The sequence below is a fragment of the Calonectris borealis genome, chromosome 1 (genome assembly GCF_964195595.1).
Source record: "Calonectris borealis chromosome 1, bCalBor7.hap1.2, whole genome shotgun sequence".
Classification (NCBI taxonomy): Eukaryota; Metazoa; Chordata; class Aves; order Procellariiformes; family Procellariidae; genus Calonectris; species Calonectris borealis.
This window is the reverse complement of record NC_134312.1, coordinates 102,599,842-102,618,282: the sequence shown is the minus strand read 5'-3', so window position 1 is coordinate 102,618,282 and position 18,441 is coordinate 102,599,842. Positions and strand designations below refer to the sequence as shown.

Here is an 18,441-nt window from a genome sequence, read left to right as displayed (position 1 = left end):
TTTATTTCCCTTGAAAACCCACCGTTACAGCAGTCCAGATACATTCAGCTGAACTCCCAAGACCAGTTGAAATTGCATGACAAAAAAGTTGGTGGTAACACAAGAAGTCTCCATCCCCAGCACCCCCATACACACACCTCTGTGTTAAAAGAGTTCAGTATACCTCTGCCTCCACGTGTGTTCTTTTCCCTTGCTTCTCATGCATTCACCTGAGTACAAGCCTACCAGAAGCCTTGATGTTTCCCAACAGCCCATTTGGCATCAAGAATGCCAGCAACACTTACTAAGTTTCCTTTCCTTTCTTCAGCATTCTCCAAGTCTGCCAGCTCCTCAATCCCCAGAATCCCTTAATTACAGGGTTTGGGAAAATTATACATCTAGGAGCACAGCCCCAAGACACAAGAAATACAACCTCACAATAAGAAATTGAGAAAATGAGGAATGACTGAAATCAGAACCAGATAAAAGGAAAGGGAGTTGCTAGTTTCCTGGCACTGTGATGAAGAGACATCCCACACATTCAGGTTCTTCTTAAGGAAAGGGTGCTGGGGCAGAACACACAAGCTTACAGCTACTTCCCAAAGTAGCAGTATTGCAAGAATTCAGCCAGTCCGACTTTCTGGACTTACCTTGCTGCAGCGTATTCTCCCTCCCCTCCTTATAAAAAAAAGGGTGTAGACACGTTAAAAAAACCCAAAAAACTACACAGATCACCTTTATGCAAGGTGAAACTTCTCAGGAAAAGGGAAATAAGAAATGGTGAGATTGTTACGCATTCCCCAAAACTGAACTAAATGCAGTAATATTTATGCCCTCCCTACAAGAGCAACAAGATACTGTCAGGATTACATTTTGCAATGTTTTGCCTTCAAGCAGCAGTTTTCACAATGAGTAAACACAGCCCACAGGATGAGAAACTCGGTATGACAACTTTAAATCAGTACTGCATAAAGCAGATCACAGTCCAAAGCTATATAAAGAAACAGCAGGAGCGGGGAAGGCTGAGCTGCTTCTAGTGGTCTAGCTGAGCACAGAATTACTTGATACTCCACACCGACCCCCAACACACTTCCACCCGCTAAGCAACTGGGAATACAAGAGTTGCACATTTGGTACAATCACAATTGGAGTTGCACACACAGAGTCATTCTCTGCTCCCTTGTGTGAGAACTCATGTTGCATCTGATTCTAGACTTCAAATCCATTTTTTCCTCATTCTGTGTCCATGAGATTCTGATATCACCCTCTTCACAAGGCTACAGCATTTAGGAGCCCAGCACAGACCAGCTTGCCACGTATTTTGGGAATCTAGTAGACAATTATATTTTTGCCTGAAAAGCAGAAGCACAACCAGCTGGCCGTACTTCTCTGCCACATTTTGCTGCTTTCTAGGCCTTGTGAGGAGGCTCTGGGCAAAAATCCCTCCTGATGTAAACGTTCTTTGTGCTGTTGATCTTCATGTCAGAGCACTGGGTCCTAGACACCGAAAAAGAAATCTTGCATTTAGTATCTCATACATGTACTTAAGACAAATACCTTCACATGATCAGAGCAGTACAGATGTAGCTGAGAAGAGACAACTCTCCCCACTATCTGGACTCTAAATGCCTTACTTCAACTATTCCCTGAACCACAGGGAATGTCTTGTCCCCTGTAAGGACAGAGCAAACTTTGTTCCTAGACATCCTTTCCTGACTTTCCATTTAAGGGCAACAGAAAATGCTGCTTTTACCAATTATTTTTGCTTAAAAAAAAAAGGAGAAAGGAGTGATGGTAGCATGGGACAGCAGCAGAAATGCCATCCGTAGAGTTTGTGGAAGAGAACGTCTGCGGCCCAGAGATGCAGCTGGAGAACAGTGGTAGAATTCAAAAGGGTTAGAAATTCGGATGCTGAACAGGGAGATATATTCTTACGAAAGGCCTTTCAAAGGATTTTTCTACCTTTTACAAACCCAAAATTCTTTATGTTGGATGAATACAGAAGGCAGAGGCATCTCCGCTTATGTGAGACCATAATAAATGCAGACCAGAATAGAGAAGGGGACACAAAAAACAGCACATACAGGTGCTGAATGTTTCTTGTTTGCAAGAAAGTAAAAAAAGATCAAAGGAACATTACTGAATCTGCAACATATTAGAGACCTGCGTATGTAGTAAAGTAAAACAAAACACGGAAGCCCCATATCCTATCAACTAGAAAAGCCTAGATTGCCATTCTTAACAGCATGGTTCTGTGCCAAAATTGTTCTCCTTCAGTAGCAGCAGACGAAATGTAATTAGCACTCCATCACCCCCACCTAGAAAAGCATGTAGTCGTCTCTGCGTGTAACAGTGCACATTCTGGGAAAGAGGAGAAACCAAAGATTTGGCACTTAGGTTAGAAATGACAGTAATCTGCAAGAAAAGTTAAGTGGGAAAGGAAAGTTCCTTCATGTTTCCTATGTTAACAAACTACTCATCAGATCTTATAGCATAAGATGGGCCAGAGAGGTCAAAGAACGTTTTCTTCCAAGAACCGCATCCTAAGATCTCATTTCTAATCTTCCAAGAATTGCCAAGGAGGCAATGTCTGTATCTTGACCACTACCCTGCATGCTTGCCCCTCCACACACACACCTGCAATCCCATGCAGAGTCTCACCTCCTTCTTGTAAAGCTCCATGAATGAGAAGCACAATAAAACACGCCCTGGTCAGTCACATACAGGAGGCTGCAATCAGCAGAGTTTATGCTGGAAAGCAGTAGGGGAAGAGATCCCAAGTAAACCATACTCAAAGCTTATAACCAGTTTGGGCGCTACTCCAAGACAAAGGGCTAGCAGCAGAAGAAATCCTAGCCAAATGACTCAGATAAAATTTGAGTAATAAACTGTACTTTGGAGCCTGGCAGTGCATGCCTCTGTCTTTCACCACTGGCCATTCCAAGTGGTTAAGCCATACTATAATTCTCTTGCTCTCTACCACAAAGTACGTGCTCAGATTCAAAAGTACTTCCTGGGTAGTGACCAAAAAAAGTTTTCACCTAATCTAAGCCAGTCAAATTGCTAGAGAAGCCTAACAGCTATAAGGGCAAGGAGACTTCAGGAAACAGCAAACACCTTCCCTGCACTCCACTGACTCTGGTCAGAAAAGCAGCACAATGACCACGGCTAACAGTAACCTCAGAGCCTAACGTCTCGTCAGCAGCCTCAAGTAACACCATCTCAATATTCATAAAGGCTGCCTCATCCCCCAGTGCACTAGCTAGATTGCAAGTACAGGGAATGCAACAGACATTAAGGTAATGACAGCTTTGCCTTCGTAGGAGAAGGAGACTATACAACACCCTGAGGTACAATCGTAGCCCCAGCAGCTCTGATACCAAGAGCCCTGAAAATATAGCAGGCACACTAAGGCCCGCACCACAGCCTGATATGTGTACATACAATGCAACGGCTGTCCCCACTGCTGCACGCACACACACACAACTAGACCACCCTGACCGGCCTGCTCCCCTGCCAAGCAAAGAGTATAAACACTTCACCCTCACACAGCCATGGGCACAAGGAGCCCAGCCACCCCTGACTGGGGCTTGTACACCTACCTTAATGGACTTTCTTGTTCCTACACCCAAACTGGCACGTACACCTGGCAGCTTGGTGCCATATGTACGGAAATTTCTTGGCTCAAGAGGAACTGCATGTCTGTACTATGCAGTGTCTATTATACACCAGCAATGGTAAAGACAAGCGGGTGGCAGAAATATCACCTCTTCTCTATTCAAAGGACTTTCTGAAAGATTAAGATGCCCTTGTTCCCAATTAAATGTGATGGGAGGGCCTGGGCAAGCATTCAGGACAAGTAACATTATGTTAAATACAATTATTTTGTAAATTCAAGACAGAAGTATTAACAAAAACCCCAAATAATAGTACATTTGGGATTTGGAATTTCAACTAAAAGATGATGTTCTCTTTTGCAGCAAAGAATTCTATGCAGATCCAAAGTTGACAACACTGGTTTAGGAAACAAGCACCAATTCTGCATTCCACTGCAAACAGCAACTGTGTTTTAAATATAGGCAGTACTCACACTCAAATTAATAAATAAAGTTATCTTTCAAGCTATCAAACTTCTTTCTGGGTTGAAAATCATCTACAGAGCCAGTCAAAAAAGGCTTCCTCCCTTCCTTTACCCCTTTTTACCAATTGCAATTTATACTCTAAATAAGCAAAAAATAACAATATAATTGATGCTTTTCATTCCTGCGATGAGATAAAGACGCTTTCTTTGTCACCTTGCCAGGGGACTGGGTAGAAGAAAGAGGGGAAGAAATAAATCGGGCAGACCATGTCAAAAACAACAGTGATCTATGATAGCGATAGGCTGCATTTGCAAAGCTGAGCAAGCAGGAAGACATGTGAGCATTATTGGTCCCAACAGAACAAAATAGAAAAAGAAGATAAAAAACCTCAAGTTAAAATGGGCAAACATACAAATTATTATACAACACACACAAAAAGGACTTTGACATCTTCACATGATGTTTACATTTCAAGCAAAGGCTTCCTTATCCTGAACACACCCCTGTGCTGACTGACCCACAGACGCAACATAAAGCCATCTCTCCTTTCTCAAAAACTCAGAACAACCTTTTCCAAAGGGGGATTTTCCCAAAGTCCTCCCCCCTGAGCACCGCTCTAAAGTTAACAGAGACGATGCAAGTAATGAAATGGTTGGGGAAAAAAGCCTCTATGTAGGCACAAATTATCCAAGGAAGAGGCAAATTTCTATTCTCTCCTTAGGCAAACACGTGGGAGCCCTGGCTGCTCACTTTTGTAAGCACTGGGAGCAGCTAGAGACTCAAATCACCAGAGATACTTGTCAAAACAACAGTCAGAGAGCAGAGGCAGCAGCAGATTAACTCTTTCATAGTTGCTGGCTACAGCACTGGGCTTACAGCTAGAGTCTGGAGCTCATGCGAATAGGATACGGGCAGGGGACAGGGCACACAGAGAAAGGCATCTGGGGCTAGACTGCTGAAAGAGCATGGCGGGGAGGGCACGCGAGGCGTGGAAGGAAAGAAGGGGAAATCAAACCTATATATTGCCCCCCCCCCTTATATACATATAATATGCTTTTTCAGGAGGAGAAGACGTTTGTAGGAGAGCTCACTTTCACATCATAAATCCCCCAACTCCAAGTTTTGCCAACAAAATGTACTTTTCAGCATGGGGACTATAACATTTACATTTGCATTGCAAAATTAGCAGAGTTTTTGGAATAAAACCAGAAACAAGGGAATGTTCACACCTGTCACGGTTTGTTTTCCCTCAGAAATGTCAACACAGGCTGAGACTTTTCAACTCCAGCTGGTCTCTCTAGCTGCTCCGAAGGCGATGATCCATTACGCATGCATGCACATACACACACACTCCGTGTTGTGGCATAACAACTGAACTAATTGTGACCAGCATTCAGCATTAATGAGAGATCTCACTCCTGCTGGAGAAGCCAACTTCAGTGAAAAAAATGACCTTTTCATGGACCACGCTTGGTCTGGGGATGAAGGGAGTACTGAGCAAGCAGCCCACCATTACTCTCTCCACTGAAGCAGAATCACAGCAGAAGCTCTCCAATTCACTGTTTAGGGATTATCCCTAAACAACTTTAAACTGATTTCAAATAACTTGTCTCAAATATAGTTCTCTGCCTGTGGCTGCCTGAGCTACACTGTTAAACAAATCTATCAGGATAAACGCAGCTTAGCTAAGCACAGACTTTTGCCAAAGACATTACAACCTAAATTATCCTTGGTCAGTCCCTATCCAACAGGCCCTCTTGCATGACCTCACATCTAAGCTAAAACAGTATCATTCTACAGGACATCCATTTTAAACCAGCATTAAGCGATTTAAGTAACTCTATTTAGCTTCTAAGAAATGCTCCCAGAGTCAGTTTAAATACTGACCAGAGCTAGTTCACTTCTGCCTAAAAAAGGCCCAGATCCAAGCAAATCACTGAATGACTTTGCTCTGCCACCCACTTACTTTTTGATACTCTGGTAGTACTATGCCCATGAACTTCCTCAGAAGTGCCTTCTAAACCTGGGCTTGTAGGAGAGAGGGAAAAAAACCTCTCAAACTGGCAGACAGAGAAGACAAAGTGAGTGACATTCCTCTTTTCACCTCAAGACAACCCTGTTGCTAGCAGCAAGATGCATCCTAGGGAGACCAAAATACTCCGAGTCATGAAATGGGGCAACGACCCCAGCATCACTGCTGGATGCCACCCCTGCCACAATGACAGCCCGGCTCCTGGAAGTCTCAGCAGTTTGATTTACACATCTCTGCTTTGCACTTCCACTCCAAACTGCTGCATAAAACTGCTGAGTGCTCTTCAAGCAGTTACTTCCTTCCACAAATATGAAGCCTTTACACAAGGTAATGGTGTTTTTTCCTCTTCATAACACAGAGCCCCATTCCCAAAGCCCATTAGCAAGCCTTCTGGCTGACGGGCCTACTCAAGAGAACACTATCTCAGCTATCCAGGTCTTTCAGCGAATAGGTGCAAGGTTCCTACCTTGTGTAGCCCAGAAAATGCTGACAGATGCAGAAGGCACATCTTTGCTCTTTACCCAGCTGTTGTTGCGGTGCCTACTCCACGCAGAGATGACACAGAAATAATCCCCTCTGTCACTTTCTGAAGTCCACTGAATTCGTAAACTGAAGGTGTCAACAGCTTTTTTAGAGAAGATTATTTCCCCGTTCTGAGTCCGCTCTCTGCTCCTGTCCCCAAGCAGCAGAGTCCAGTCTGCGTCCATCGTGGCCAGGAGTTCCTCTGTCACCACATCGTCACTGCGCAAGCGCTGCCTGTAGTACCAGGAAACTGTGAAGCGGATGTTTGCTTCCGTGTCCTGTGCATTTGTGATCCTGCAATTGAGCTCTGTGGGGTCATCTGAAAACTTGGGTGTTTTAGAGGCATTCAGAAACACCTCATAGTCTGGCTCTGCAGGAGAGGAAACCCGGAACAAAGAGGTTAGAAGCTACAACTGGTTATTCTCTAGCTTTGGACTGACCAGAGACATCCTATTTCCCCAATTTCTCTCCAGGATAAGAGGTCATTTCCCATCCTGAAATGCCTTTTCCACATTTAACCACGCTATCATGTCTCTACAATACAGTTTAAGAATGTTAAAGAACAACCCAAAAACCAAACACTTCACCCACCCACCAAAACCATGGGGCATGGATAGCACCATTGGCACTGGCCACAGGCAGCACAATAGCATAATAATACTAAATTATTAGTGAATTTCAGTGGGCAGCATAATAATACTAAATAGGTTAAAAGTCAAAGATGCATAGATCAGAAGAGCTTCACAGTCTGAATAGAGAAGTACGTGCTGTACAGCTATGAGGCTGGAATACCTCAAGCTTGAAAAGAAGTGCCTGAAATTCATGGGTTAAAAATGGGGCTGTTGTATTTAAATCTGAAAGAGCTGGCTGTCCAAAGCCTAAAAGTGATAAGGCAGCCGCATGACTATTTTCTCTCAGACTACAGAGATAGTAAAGAAAAAAGATTACAGCAAGAACCTCACACCACAAAGGAAATACATATTTATTTACTAGTATTGGAATATTTTTCTGTCTTGCTGTCTACTATAACTCAGAAAAAAGACTAGCTTTCCAACTGTTCGGCCAATACTCATCACGTGGCTTTTACATCGTAAGTGTATTCAGCACTCTATATTTATTTCTTGCTTTATGTTTTATTTGGCATTTTGCCCTCCTAGAAACAATTAACAAAAGCTATAATTGGGACAGAGAAGGCAATCCAAGGCTAAACTTAGGCTTAGCTCACCAATGAGCCAAGATAATAAAGCATCTTAATAGAACTGCTGCGCAAACTGTGTATGCACATGCACTTTTGGACTTCAGATGCAAAGGATAAAAACAATTGTATCAAGCAAGCTGGCTGCTATGTCAGCTTGCAGAAAGATCTCTCACCATTAAGTGTTATGCATGCAGTGTCCTTGCATCTAGCAAGAACAAGGGCATTAATACACACCAGACACTAGAGTACATAGTGATACTGATGGTGAGTTTCTGCAGTGTTAGGTAACACATAAGCATAAAAGTACTATTTACATAAGTCCGTAGTACCTACTACCAGTAGACGTAAGTGCAGATTTCTGTGCGTTTTCGGTATAAGTAAGGCAAAATAAAAAGAAAATGCACAGAATTCCTCTGCTGCAACCAAGGCATAAATTATTAACGGTGGCCAAAATCCACTTTTGGTGTAAGTCCCCATAGATCCTACAGCTACGCTACTCCTCCTGTCTCATTCACAAAAGACCAGTCTTCCCCCAGGGCCTCATGATATATTGCTCACGCTCTGCAATTTTCTTATCATTCCCCCTCGCCTCCCCTTCCCCCCCAAAAAAGAGGGCATTCAAGACGAATTAGTATTTTCACAGCAACAAAGACTACGAAAGCAGAAACTCTTCTCTAGACAGGAACACAAGGAAAAAGCTGCAAGAAACTCGAATTCTTAGAAAATCACTTCAGGTTTGTTTTATTTGCGGGCTGGGGAAGGACTGCTAAGGAGAGAGTTTTGGCTTCGACAGCACCGCTCCAGATAGGCGCTTCACCCTGACAGACACTCAAACAGAGGATTTAGAAAGAATAAAAGCTGGCTGGATAAACCTCATTCCTCCACTCGGTCAGCTGTCAAAGAACAGCCTCACTGACAGTTCAATGACTTAATACTCCAACAGTTCTTAACTTCCCTTAAGGAGGAGGAGTTGGTGAATTCTGAATGCAGTTGAAAACCTCAAATGCTGAAAATTTATTCTACTTTCCCTTGCCCTAGCAACCAAGCATCTGCTGAAGAGCAGATTTTATTCTCTCCTGTTCCCAAATAAAGCCAAATTGGAGTGGAAAGAGTAAGGAATAGTCCTACAGGTATGGGCACTACGAGAGAGTACATGAGCATGCAGGGCACCTGTGCTCACGTGAACACGTGTGCATGCATGCACATGCACACAAGCGGGGGAAAGAGGGAACGCTCACAAGTTGAATGTGCAATTTGAATGGCTGAATGAGGACAGGAAATTAAGACATTCATCACTTGCACACTTCTAGCACACATTACAAGTATACTTGGAAACAGCCACGGCTCAACTGCTCTGTACAATGCTAAAATGCAAAATTTGAAGTCATTGTCACTGGGATTTAACCTTGTGACACAGCTATTTATTTCTGAAAACCAGGCTTCAGTGCGGGCTCTCTATATGCTGGTCTTATTCAGTACTTTTATGTTGGAGGAGCTCTGCCTTTTAACTGGACATTACCACCAGTTTCTGATGACAAGAGGCTCTGAAGAGGTACTTTGAGAGTGTTTAGGCCCGGATACTTGCATCCGGTCAAAGCTGGGAACGAACACCAAGTACTACAGCTCTGCCAGTTCTCCCCCAGCTCACATCTAGGTTCATTCATGCTTCCAACACAACCAATATTTTGTGAATTTTAGCAGGTGCAGATACCTTACCTATAGCATCCTGCAACACCATCCTGAGTTTCATTGCTTCTAAATTGAAGCTGTTCTCTCCCGAAGATTAAACTAGGAGACAGGATGGGTAGGCTGACATATGTAGACCTATGCCTAAAATGACAGGCTTTTTAGAAGTTTTGCTGGAGTTTCATTTTTAGTATTTCTCCCAAGTAACTTTACTTCTAAGGATATTTGCATAAAGAGAGATCTCCAAAGCTTAAGAGTTCAGCTGCGATAATGCAAAGCAAAAGCTTTACAATCTGCAGCATGCGTATGAGACAGTGGATCTCCCAAACAGACTCGTCCTGGGAAAGGGGTGTAGGGAAAGATAGCGTCAGCCTGCTCTTATAGGCCAGGTAGATCAGATAAGCCTGTTGAATCTCTTACCTACAGCTTCTGTTCCTCATTCAGTCAACAAGTCCTAAATGAACAACTGCTAAACACAGCTGCTTCTAACCAGCCCCTTGCAAAAAAATGTGGACATTGACATATTAGAGCTGTAAGAAAGGAAAACCACCAAAAACAACTGGGGGATAAAGGAAGGAGAGAATAAAGAGATCGTCAAGTTTAAGTAGATTTTTTTCCCCTCACTGGTGAATTAAAAGAATTTGCCCGCAGAAATGCTGAAGTAACATATGGAGGCCATAACTTCGAGTGCACAAATAATCCTTTGCTTGTCCAAAAGGCAAAAAATCCACTCATCTCTAGGATTGAATGATTAAGAATGCACCAGACTGAGTGGGATGTTAAATACTGCAGGAAAATCTGTTTTAGTGGCCACTATGCTAATCAACACTGCTAGCATTAAGTTAGCCACAAGCCAGGTCTCTCTCACTCAGTCACACTACTCAACAGCTATGTGACATAGTCTCATAAAATGGACTTGTGTGTTGAGGGAGGAGAATAAACCAGCACAAAGTCATGTTCCATTCTAAACCCATCAGTAGGATGTGGTGTCTCTCTAGTGATTAAGACAACAAAACAAAAACCCAACAACTTTGAAAGCTATTAGTGTTCATTATGAAGTTTCCATTACAAATAATTTTTATGGTATATGACTCAAAAATCAGGGGAAGCATCTACTATCACTGTGTTCAGAGCTCAGAGAGAATGCCTGTTGCTGGATCAGAGCCCTGCTAATAGTACGAGGGAGGTGAAAGGGGACAACATGACAACAGAGGCAGCTTCAGACCCTGGAAAACAAGGCAGGCTTTTAAGTTCTATTTCACAAATGCAGATTGTTCAATGACACTAGAAAGTGGAGTGCATGGGTGGGACGTGGGGTAAGAGATCCTAAAACCCTATAATGTACAAACACAAAACCCCATAGGATAGATCAGGATTTTTATATGTGAGGGAGAGATATCCTACATATAGACAACAGATGCAAACAAGAGAGAAACTTGCACAGAAGAGATTCTGCAAAGTCCCCTCCCTTTTCTGATGGGACCAAGGAATGAGTGGTACATTACCCATGAAGTCTGAAAACAGAATCACTCACCTAATGCTGTCACCACCACACTGACTGGTGCAGATGTCCTCTCCACCACCTTATGCCAGCTCCCGTTGTGCAGTGGTACCCAGACAGCTGCTTGGCAGAAGTAGTAGCCAGAGTCTTCCACATCCACATCACGCACCAACAGGCGGTAAGAGTTCCTATCTATATGGCTCAGGCTGATGAGAGTTGAATCACTGACAACAGAGTTACGGTCCATGCTTAGCAAAACCTGAGCATCTGACAAGGTATCATCAGGTGACACAGAAAAATACCACATCAACTCCGCTTGGAAGATACCACTCCTGTCTGTTGTGATGTTGCATGTAAGATCCAGGGAGTCTCTTTCAGTCACAGACACATTGCTTGTTGAGATAACCACATCTAGAGCTTAGAAATGAAGAGACAAAAATTCAAACAAAAAAAAATTTTTTTTTTTAAAAAGAATCCACTGTAAGTTATCCAGGACTTCATATTATATTACAGAAGCTTCTGAAGCAGCTCAGTAGCCCTACCTTCAAAAGCCTGTTGGATATTGAGCTGCATGATCTATTACAAGGGAAGTACACATTATCAGTCAAGCAAGGGATGCGTGATGAGGGCAGGGGGACAAAGGGAGGGAGAACAGGGTTTTTATAACTCAACAGCAACTGGTCCATGAAGGCTTTGTCCCAGTCTCAGACCACACGTCACCTTCACACAGCAGGAAAACGAGTACAGGATTTTCCATTCTCACAGGAGGGTCAAGGTGTTTTGGGACTATCTCTCAGAAGAGAAAGTGTCCACTGAAATCACTAGGAACTACATTAAAACTCAACTTGGTTTCTGCTGAAATGGTTTTGAGCTCCTATAACAGAACAGATTTAGATGAGAAGCAGCCACAGCCAAGTTAGGGTCCTGACTGACCTCAGGTTATGTTGCAGAAACCTGAAATGGAAGCAAACAGAAGGCAGCAGTAACTCCTTATACTGCTGACTCCTCCACTCACTGCTCTGACCAACACACGCTGGGGACTTTAAAACAATGCCAATAGCTGCTTCAAACACATTTAACAAACTCCTCCACTGGCCAGTGAATATTTTTAACATACATAGCATATATGGTCATAGCCAGCATTCAAACGGGACCTTCTGCACTCTGTAGGTTACCAGGCTGGCCACAGCTTTGTTAAAAGAAAGCCATAGGATGAAAGTGTCAAGACCAGGAGTAGAAAAGCTGGCCTTAGTTACTGGTGAGAAGTGAACCACGGGCGCTGTGTGTGTTGTTTGTAAACTTCAGTGCAAATCATTCACCAAGTTATCTGGCCACCACATGTCTTCACTTGCTCATTCCCTCATTCTACATTGCCTAAAGATTAGATTTGGATCTCAGTGCAGCACCATTCCCACAGTGTGTAATGCAGCTGCTCTTGAAGTCTCAACTGAGGCCAGTAGACAGGGCTGCTACAGCAGTGGCTCTTCGCAGCAGATCTACGGCCAAGATCATGACCAAAAATACAGATTCCTGCCTTAAACAGGCAGCTATGTCTCCGGTGCAGATTAGTGACTTCTATGTAAAACCATGTTCTACTACATAATAGGTACCCATCTGTAAAAGCTTTCTAGGATTATCATCGGGAATGAGAGACAACATATAAAGGCCAGAGCCAAACTGAGCAGACACAACTATTGCCAATAAAACCAAGCAATACTGATCTCGCCACTCATCACTTGATAGCACAGAGCAGCCAAACTGAACAGAGGGTAGCAAGCCCCACGCGAGTGGTAAAGCAAAGCCGACTGTCTGACGAGTATCTCATTGGGACTTCCCTCACTGTCTTATCACAGGATTGGAATCAGTAGGAAAGCCTAGTTAATTTAACAGACTAATACCAGAAAACAAAATAAGACTCATCTGCAAGGTTAAGAGCAGCATTGCTCCAAGGAACACTTTTGTCTTCATGAAATAGTGATAGGCATTCAGAATCTGGCAGTATATGCATACAGAGGGACTCTAAGAGAGTTTACCCATATGTATATTCTCAATGTTCCTTTTTTGGTTACAGACCTGTCTGAAGGCCTCACTTAGGGTTATATACCTGTTGTGCAAGGCACTATTAAAAAAAGACGTAAGACAACAAAGTTGGGCCCAAAGTTGAGGCCCAAAGATGTCATGATTTTAGGAGATGAAAATGATGGGCAAGTAGATGGAAGAGCAACAACAGAAAAAAACCCACACACATTACACAAGTAACTTGTGCGTGACTTTTTTCATTAGATATGATAATTCATCTTTTTTTTTTTTTTTTAATTTTGTTTCTACAAATTCAACTCCACAGTTTACAGCAGGTAAGAATGAGGGAAGTGCAACAACTAGGCATACCATTTACAACTCAAGTTCATTTTAGCATGCAAGTGCAGAGGTTTCAGATGTCAGCACAAGATGCTCTTCAAGTCTTACTACAGGACGTGTGCGTAAAAATTTCCACAACATTTTGCTGGAGAATAACTTATCCCATTTAGCGTAACTTTAAAAAAAGCCTTCATTCCCCTGACAAAGTGCCAGTGCTGCCAATGACTGAGCTAAAAATGAAGGCAAAACAACCCTAAACAAAGAAACAAACAAAAAAAAACCACTAACAAAACCACACACCCAAACTACATTAAAAACTGCACTACTACTGGTCCTGACCATCCTCACCCTATTTTCAGCCACTGATTAAACCCCACCTACTTAAACCAAACACTAAAAATGCAACAAAATAGAGAATTACAGCTGTTAATTAAGTAAGCCCTGCCTCAGCAGAGAGCACCTGCAAACTTTACTGTGTAACAGACACCCTGAAAAAGAGGAGGCAGATTGATCCTGTCAAATTTCACAGGCTAAGTACCACCAGGACACTAAAACTACATCCAAACGAGCTAGCCAAAAAACCCAGCAGTTCTGGGTTCTCCCTACAGTGATTTCCCTATAGTGATTAAAGGATTACAAAAATGAAAAGATACCCTTACTGTCTGAACACTTCTACAATATCGTTATAATCTCACATTTCTGAGGGACCATCATTGCCTGTTTTTCCACCTGTTGAGTGACAAGAAGCGTCCTGCTTTCCCTCCTCCAACTAGCAGTGGTAATGCTAACACAATTAAGTGCTTAGTGCAACTACTCCTGAAATCTATATGAGCAGGGATATCTGGATATCCTCAGCACAGCACTATATGTATTTTGTCTCCTTAGTCAAGCATGCAATGATGCATTTAACAGAACCGTTACTGTCGTAGACCCCTGCCAATACAGTGGAGCAATCAGACCAGTGATCCAGTGTCAGTAATAAAAATCACTGGATAATTTGTCGTGTTAAATTATCACTGCCTTCCTCCTTTCTCTTGATCTTTGTACACCATTTTAATAAACAACGTACAGAAAAGCTTCACATCTGTCACTGAATCACAAGCCGCCTTTACAGGGGAAGTGCAGTTGTTTAGTGCTATGGGACAACCCTACGTTAATGATAGAGCAAAGGGAAGGTTTGGGATGCTCAGGGATTAAATACAATATTTAGTTAAGAAATATAAAAAACAGAAGCAATTTGAAGTGAACTAAGGATGAGATAAAATCTAGGTCTAGGCATCTAAGATGTTCCAGTCAATCCTTCCATGCCATCATCCCCTTTTTCCCCAAAATAAAAGCTAGAAAAATTATGCTAAGCATTTTCTATCGACTCAGATGTAAATAGGCCAGCTATCCAAACAGCCCTCTAGGTTCTCCTGGAATGTATCCTCATTTAGTTCAGCTTACCCAATTTCTGCTCTCAGAGTACCACAGTTTGGACACAGCACTGCTGTAGCTATGAGCCGTGACCCCAGCCCACCAGTAACACTCACCAGTCTGTTGGATCGCCACACTTGCTATATCCACGCTCTTCTCCTGAATCTTCTGCCATGAGCTATCTGCTCCTCTCACCCACTCGCTCACGAGACACCTGTAGGCACCCCCATCCACCGACGAGGCCTGGGATACGGATAACTGATACGTGTCATTCGCTCCTGTGTCCAAGCGGATATCTCCATTACGGTAGCGCTCTTCATAGCCAGGGCCTGGCTGGAATTTGCCCTCATGAGTCAAAGATAGGATGTCCCACCACGTTGATCCACTTTTGATCTGCCAAGTCACATGCAGGTGAGTGTGCTCCGGTGAGATGGTAATTGCTGAGCAGCGCAACTTGAAGGAGTCACCCTCAGACAGCCTGAGGGACATTGAGGAACGTGCTTTTGAACCACTCACCGATAAGCCATCGGAAATCGCTATTTAAAAAAAAAAAAAAGAAAAAAAAAAAGACAGACCAAAAGACACAAGCATCATAAAACGGAAGCAAGGAGAGAACACCCACACTGACCTGCTCAGATATGAGACAGTAAAACTACCACAGAGCAACACCTGGCCAATCATTCCTTCTTCCACACATAACTATATTCCAGGAACAAGGAAATTCAGCTGAAAAATCCATTAAAGGAAGTGCTCCACTTTAAACAAGCCAAGACAAGCATTCAAATTCATTTATCCTTCCCCTTGCTTTAGTTTCTCATCCAAACATCATCATTCTGACTATTCCCATCCAGAACCATCTTGATTTTCATGGGAGTAAAAGATAAGACACTTGAAAAAAATAGTCTCCCAAGTTATTACTGAAGAACCCTAAATGAAAGGACAAAGCTAGGGCATGACTGCAGTATCAGCATGCTAAAAGGGAAAAGGAAGATGACTTCCTTCATATAGAAAGATCCCTAAATGACACTATAAATAAAAGAGAGAAGACAGGCTGTGTTTTTTACCTGAAGTTAGCCTCTCTACCCAGAGGCTTAGGGACATAAAATATTTGCAGACATCTTCAGGAAACCCACTGTTTAGTTTTCCCATTTTTATTTACATATTTACTAGACAGAAAAAAGGAAAGTGGTGTTTATAGTAAACAGCCTCTCTTCACTTCTTCACCTCACTTGCCTTTGCTATCATACTTCCCAATTTTCGATTTTGGCTTTAGAATTAAACAGGAACAGGGAGAAGAAAAATTAAAAAAAAAATCACAATGCTCATAAGCAGTAGAAATTCAACATTCTTAAGGGTACATCTATAATCAATATCAAAAACAAATTTAGAGCACACCTCACTCTTCAGAAATACCTTTCACTTGGACCTCTGCATCATAATTTCCCTGAACGGTGGCATCAGTGCTGGGCGTGGAGCATTTGTACCTCCCTTGGTCAGTTGGCTGGATGTTTCTAATGACAAGTTCCACAGCATCGTTGCTGCTCCGTATCAGTTTGATATCCCCGTGGCCCACACGTTTTTGGTACTCCTCAGACGTGAATGTAGAATCCCAGGTACTCACTATCCGCACAAAGTCAGTGTCCCGGGAGAACTCCCAGTCAAAGTTCTGTTCACTGGGTCCATCGTAGTCACTAACGCTGCAAGGGATCACCACCTCCGTGCCCACAACTCGAATAAGAGGACCTTTGGGCACCCTCACAACACGTCCTCTGCAGAAAGCTAGGCAGGAGAATAAAGAGAGAGAGAGAACACAGAGTTAACAAAGGAATTACCAGGATAGACTTTGACCAAAAAACCCTATGAAATAGAATAGGGCACCCCACTCTGCAGAAAGCTAGAACTAGTAAGAGCAATACTTCCCATTAACATTTAATCTCACTGGAGCAGGAGCCCCTAAACACACCATTTTTAGTGTGGGCAATCGCTTATTTAGTAACACATTACGTAACGAAATACTGAGGGAGAGAAAATTGCCATAAGAATGGCAAGTCGACTTTCTCCAAAAATGAGCATAGTCACTTCTGCCCTGAAGGGTCACGGCTTCTCTAACACAGGTGAGCTTCCTTGCCTTCCTAATTCATTTAAAAGGAAGAACTGATTTCAACAGACACAGTTTGCTTGAACAGATTTCTGCAACCACACCTGTTTCTAGCAAACATTTCCTCTTTGGTGGAAGTCCCAGAACATGGGAGCATAAGCAGAGCAGGCTCCCTCCAGAGCAGAGGAACACACAGTGTTGAGACCCTGTTTTCTGGGACTGTCTCACTAGAAGAATAGAACAGCAGCAGCAGTTCTGTGCAGAAGGCTGGCAAAGCAGTATGTTATGCTCCAGGCAAAAGTCTGAACCACTTAAACTAGCCAGAGGACCTGGCAAAGATGCAGCAGGAGATTCTTCTGGTTGATTTGGCTCTGTAGCCCAGAGAATAACCCCAGCAGCTGCACATGGATTTTGGCAGGTTCTTACTTCCCAAAAGAGCAAACTGCTTTAATTCATAGTTCCAACCAGAGAAATCTTTTCAGGAAGAGAGGGGTACTGTCTAAACTCAGTCTCCAAACCTGAACATCCTACTGCATCTCACCAGCTCCATATCCACAGCAAAGTATTTTAGCAGCCAGGCAGAACAGAAGCCAGAACACTGAAGGACAGATCTTGCTAAAACCAAGTAGATGACCATAACAACATCAAAAGCAGTTGGACCAAAAGGTTGATCTGAGATACCACAGAGGCAAAGCCAAATTTAAACAAACAACCCCCCAACACACAAAGTCCAGCAACCCACAACTGCTCTAATTCACCAGCTACGTTGGGAAAGCCATCAGCTAGTGACGTGAACACCAATATATTTGCTAAGCCTCCCCCTCCTATCACTCTGTATGTCTTCTTGCTGTAGATTAAGACCCCACTCGCTGGTTCAGAACCACCATGCCAATAGGTATCCAGGTGTGGGCACAGAAGTTAGTCTCGTGGAGATAAACCACCCACTGGGGAACCTGTTATAATGTGCAGCTTGTCCCCTGCAGAGCAGCATGGAGAAGGACGTGTTAAAGAACCAAGATTTCTGTAGGCATTTAAGAACTACACAAGCAGCTGTACATACTGAGCATAACTACAAGAGAAAAAGCGTATTTTTATCCCCAGTTAGAGTTCAGCAAACAATTGAACCAAGGACTGACACTGTCTTTACCTCCTCGGTTCATAACCCCCAGCATGCTCTTTGCTTTGCAGGCTGTTCACGTGTACAGGCTCAGTCATAATAGTCCAATTTCTTCATTGCCATGACCTTCTGTATTCAACATTAGTACATCATTAAACTTATTTGTAATGCAGACTGGGGTTAATCTCTTACCCCTTATATCCCTCCCAGAAGATGGTTATTATGTACCTGATCAAGTGATTGACTAGTCCTAATAAGGAAGCTGGACTTCTCTGCACCATTCACATGAGAATGCGGGAGAAAAACCTCCACTGCCAATGTATTGTTCCACAACCAGATGTGTTTAAGGACATCTCTCTAAACACAAGCACCATATAATAAAATCATTGATACAGAAAAATAACCAACAAAAAGTAAAGCAAGCTGCAGGGCTCCAATATATTGCCTTACAA

The 18,441-nt window shown here is 43.0% G+C and overlaps 1 protein-coding gene across 1 annotated transcript in view; it reads right to left on the bottom strand.

Moving 5' to 3' along the window:
* Nucleotides 1-18,441, bottom strand: part of PTGFRN (prostaglandin F2 receptor inhibitor) — a 73,116-nt gene that overhangs the window by 24,491 nt on the left and 30,184 nt on the right. Inside the window, exons 2-5 of the mRNA XM_075174366.1 lie at nt 16,188-16,553; nt 14,891-15,310; nt 11,034-11,417; nt 6,560-6,985 (exon numbers count right to left, since the gene is read on the bottom strand). Coding sequence (XP_075030467.1) covers nt 6,560-6,985; nt 11,034-11,417; nt 14,891-15,310; nt 16,188-16,553 — 1,596 coding nt within the window. The remainder of the gene's footprint in view (nt 1-6,559; nt 6,986-11,033; nt 11,418-14,890; nt 15,311-16,187; nt 16,554-18,441) is intronic.